Source organism: Buceros rhinoceros, unplaced genomic scaffold (assembly GCF_000710305.1).
Source record: "Buceros rhinoceros silvestris isolate BGI_N320 unplaced genomic scaffold, ASM71030v1 scaffold47395, whole genome shotgun sequence".
In the NCBI taxonomy this organism is placed as follows: domain Eukaryota; kingdom Metazoa; phylum Chordata; class Aves; order Bucerotiformes; family Bucerotidae; genus Buceros; species Buceros rhinoceros.
The window spans coordinates 8,073-13,074 of NW_010412032.1; the positions used below are offsets into that span (position 1 = coordinate 8,073).

Genomic DNA, 5,002 nt, shown 5'->3' on the forward strand with positions numbered 1-5,002 from the left:
CAGATCATTTTAATTTCAATATTTATCTAACTTTAAAGACATTTTTATTTGACCTTTATGTCTGATGAACAGGACAACTCCTTCATTTTGTTCCCTGCAACTACACTGCTGCTTAATGTACAGATACCATTAGGTCTGTAAAATTATTAAACACTAAGAGCTAAAAGTAAGGCACTGATTTAAATGTGAATAGATTCTAGGAAGTATTCCCAAATATTCTTAAATACATTCTTCTAATGTTTCATGTAAATGTTATTTTAGCTTAGTTTTGATTCAATTTCTTTGGCAACCCTTTACAGTTTCTTTTCATTCTCTGCTATTAGGGGACTACTTCTCACATGTTAGGAAACGAAGGATGTGGGAAAAAAAATTTAGAAGTCTTTCAAATTAACAGTATTAGAAAGTCACTTGTAACGAGGTGCGAAATTCACACTATCATGACTGGAAAGAAGCCAGATGTGAGCATAAAAGAGTTACAAAGCACAACACCAGCATAAACTTCTATGAATCTTTGATCAAAGATCGTTTAGAACTTATGGGAATTATCGTACTAAATTTCAGATGCCTCCCAGAGCTACCCTTTATAAATATACTTTACAAGCATCTTAAAAAAACAGCTAGAAATTGCTAGTAGTTTTTCAGTGCTGCAGAATAAAATAAAATACATTTAGTGGTAGAGGCTGTAACACTGTCAGTTCATCTCTCACATTTTCTTACGTGTGTGTGTTCATAACCACTTCCTCAGTTTACTAGAGAAGATGCAGATTTAAGAGGTACTTCCCAGGACTGCATTCAGTCTGATCTACTATAAAACTCACAGTTTGAATAAAGAAACCAATCATGAGTTTATACTAGTCTTTTAAATAAACTGTCAAATTATTGAAAACAATCAGCGTTCTCACATTCCATACCAAAATACAATGTGTGATCTGTCCCTTTGGCAGATTGCTGCTGCACAGCCAAACTATTCTCAGAACTACTCCCGCAGCTACTGACAATGAAGATGATGAGACAAAGAGTAGAGATGTTGAAATGCTGCAGATACATTTGCAAATTCAGTAAAAGTACTAGATTAGCGTGTAACTGTCTATTACAAATGATATAGTATAATGCTTATAAGCATAAGCACTGCAATTTTACACAGAATCGAGTTAAATCAGAAGTAACACAATATTTGGAAAAAGAAATTGATCATTTCAAGTGGATTCTTTTGAGGATCAAAAAAAAAGTAACAAATGGCACTCTGAAAAAAAAATATTTACAAAGCCAGTGAATTCCACTTGGCAGCACCAGCATCTACAGATGCAGGTGTCTAACTCTGGACTGAACCTGCGCTATATTAAAGTTAAGGGATAAAGGACAAGGCAACACATAGTAGAAATTCTACAAAATCTCTGACAGGAAGGAAAAAAAAAATCCTTTATTTGCAGGAGTTGAAGCATACGGAGAAAAAATAAGTCACAGAAGATGAATGAACTAGTTTTGAGACCTTTCTACACTCAGAAGTGAGTACAAGCGGTATCACCACTGTGGAATCGACTGACCTGAAAACCATCACAAATAGCCCAGGCAGTGTTACTGACAAAAAGAAGGTTCTGCTCATTTTAGTACTTGGAAACCGTAGCAGTTGACAGAGTCCTACCCTCTTAACGTGAGATGAAACTAAAGGTGTGACATTTTAATCCTCAAAAAACAGTGCTAGGATTGTTTCTTCAACATTTCAGAAATATTTAATGGAAGGACTGGATAGAAAGACTTCATTAGAACTAAATACATTGAGCACGGTTAACAGTGCAGGAATAGGCACTTTCACCATCGCCTGGATGCTGCTTTTTAGAAATGAATCTCTTAAAGGTTCTGTCTTTTCACACTAAAGACATAGAGATGTGAAAAAACATGTGAGTAACAGGCTCTGTCCCCAACACCTCTGAATATTCAACTGCTCACTGGCTGATGATGAGAAGGGAGATTCACTCCACGTATCTCCCATAATTCCTGAAGGGGATCAGTCACCCACTCTCTCCCCACAAACTAGGGAGAAAAAAAGAGCAGAACTTTCAGCTGCCTGACTGAGAAGAGAAATTCCACCCCAAGAGCCTATTTACATTCTTCAGTGAGGAAGTCAGATGAAGGATCACATCAGCGAAAGGAGTTAGAAACTGGTGAGGCATGACTGGAAGAACTACCCTGTTGAGTAAGCTGGCTTATTCACCGGCTCCTGATAACACAGGCATTTTCCTCCTCTTCTGCAGCTAAGGAAATGGCCCTAACAAATCAATACCTGCAACTAAGAAATTCATAAACTAAAAAGCAAAAAGTTAAGTTTTGGATATTAAATTTAAATTCTTCCCAGAAACGTCTACAGGTACATAAACACGCAATCAGCTGTTACCCAGAGTCTTCTTGCTGCAGCACATTTGAAGGGGTAACAGGAGGTAAGAGTGCTACTTCAACTCACCCCTTACATTTGCACGGCCAAGTATCCCTCATCAGGTACAGCATCCCCAGGGAAATGCTGAAACACGTCCCGACTATGACAGTTAAACACTAAGCTGGCTTTCAGAGCAAAACTCCCTGTGCACTTGGCAGACAGGGCTTTCACGGATTTGACAGCGCGGCCCTTAACTCTCAGAGGAATGGTTGTGGAGCTAACGCTCACAGCCTAAGGACAGAGAGAACACGTAACAGCCCATACCTTTTGTTCCACACTGGTTAACAAGGGAGGAATCTCAGAAGAGGAGGAGTTTGGCAGGCCCAGCGCATCGCAAATGGCTTGAACCTCCTGATAAATTTCATTGTGCTTTTCCAAATGCGAGCCTTTACTTTTCTTGCTGTGCAGTATCTTTAAAGCCTGAAGTTCTGTACTTAGAAATACTAGAGAGAAAAGTGTCATAATGGCAGTTGAGAGTCACTTGAACATTTCCACATCCACATTCTCATATACAAATACAACACTGACATTCATAATAAGACCATGATAAAAGGGGGACTCTCGGTTCTCTCCTGTCAGTAATAGGTCAGTACCAGTTTCCCATTCTTCACCAGAACTAACTCTCACCTCACTTCCTACCTTCAGTCTACACATCGTATTTAACTGCTTAATTCACCTCTGCCATCAGACCTCTAGTTCCATGGCTAGTTTCATATTAAGAGCTTAAACCTAGGTTTTGCTTCTCTCAATCCTGCTTTCAGCACCTTCAAATCACACAGCATTTTCTTTTAATCCACCCAGAAACACGGGAAGCAAAGTCTCAGTTTCAGCTGAGACTGGATCAAGAGAAGGATCAGTTTGCCTCAGTTGGTTGAATCAGACTTCAGAAAGAAATTTTAGTTTCTACTAAAAATTTCTTCCACTTCTGCACAACCGAGCCGATGCATGCTCAGTTAGGTTGCAATGCTTGTACACATACACTTAAATACAAATAAAGAACTATTTAATGTACAGTAACAATAGGGCACGCATGTAAAATACTAAAAATGTATTGTAAATGGGAAAAAAGGTTATAACCTACAGAGGAGTTTAAGACAATCTTCTTTCTCTCGTAATCTGTCCTTGATGTCTCCAGAGATAAGCGATGAATACGGACAAGCCATTTCTCTCAGAAAGCCACTAATCTCGAGCTGGAAGCTCTCTATATCTTTACCACCTACGGGAAAAGAGATGCAGAGTTAATGGCTTTTTATAGAAATAACAACTGCCATCTAGTTTTCTTAACTTCCATATTGAAAATTCAGTTTTCAATAGCCCAGACAGAGATTTGCCACCTACCACCCTAGTGACACTTTTGTTCTGAGGGCAGACAAGCCTTTCAATAGCTACAGCAGTAGTGTACTCATGCTTTGAAGGAGAAGGTAATGCTACAGCAGCCTTTGAAGACATGAATGCAAATGGACATCGCTAGGAAGTGAAGAGCTTATATTACAAAACAATCACGGCAAAATATGATTACATATAACAACCACTGATAGGATGTACAAATGTGCTTTTTACTTATATCTAAAAAACCCCAAAAGCACCTTTTTTTTTTCTTTTGAAAGAATATTCACAAGACAAGAACTTAACCTATGGCTGATTAGAGGGGTTGTGGAGGTCCCATCCCTGTGGGTATTCGGGGTCAGGCTGGATGTTCTGAGCGGCCTGATCTGGTTGGGATGTCGCTGCTCACTGCGAGGGGACTGGCTTGGATAAGAGGTTCTTTCTTGACCTTTTGGAGGTCCAAAGCATTCTATGACTCCAACAGCCCCATACATGCAAATATCATCCTCAGTGTGGCTACCTCTCAGCTGTCTTCAAAACTTCAACACTGCAACTTCACTATTAGCTGAACAATACGGGTCTAAATCCACTGAGCAAATACTAAATTGCCTTAATAAATTAACATTCATATACCATCTGTTGAAGTGATGCTTTCTTCCATATTACCAAGTGACTTTATTTGGGAACCTAACCAAATGCAAAGCTCAAAAAATTCTGGTGAAGACAATCCATTTTCTGCTGCTTTGTTCAGGGCTTCCTCCTCCAGCAGGGGACCCGTGTACCTGCACAGAGAGATAAACATTAGCGATAAGAAGCAAGTTTAACATAAAGTATAGACACTTTAAAATCATTTGACTATAAGCTGGGTTGTAACTACGCTGAAAGAAATTAATCTTTCTTAAGTTACTTTTGTCAAGGAGTAATTTAGACATTTTTAAACATACTAAAAATGAGGGGCAATCTATAAACAAAAATAAATAATAAATAAAAATTAGTAACAAAAAGAAAATGAGGCAGACATTTCCATGTACCACATGTGCATGTCAAAACAGTGTCATGTCTCTATACACGCTCAACAGACAAGAATACAAGTATCAATTCAAGCATTTAGTCAAACAAATTCCTTCCAACGTTAACAACTCGCCGCCCTAAAGTACTGGCAATAAGATAACTGAAAATTAAACTGATTTTTACATCGCTTCTGCTCTGTTTTATCTGAAGCACCTTCGCGGGAGGTCGGCGGGC

At 38.7% G+C, this 5,002-nt stretch overlaps 1 protein-coding gene across 1 annotated transcript in view; it reads right to left on the reverse strand.

Moving 5' to 3' along the window:
• Positions 1 to 4,539, reverse strand: part of FAM98B (family with sequence similarity 98, member B) — a gene marked incomplete at both ends in the record, with an annotated part of 12,605 nt that extends 8,066 nt beyond the window's left edge. The window contains 3 exons of the mRNA XM_010136199.1: positions 2,696 to 2,874; positions 3,513 to 3,647; positions 4,391 to 4,539. Of these exons, the coding sequence (XP_010134501.1) occupies positions 2,696 to 2,874; positions 3,513 to 3,647; positions 4,391 to 4,539 (463 nt within the window). The remainder of the gene's footprint in view (positions 1 to 2,695; positions 2,875 to 3,512; positions 3,648 to 4,390) is intronic.
• Between the last annotated feature and the right edge of the window lie 463 nt (positions 4,540 to 5,002).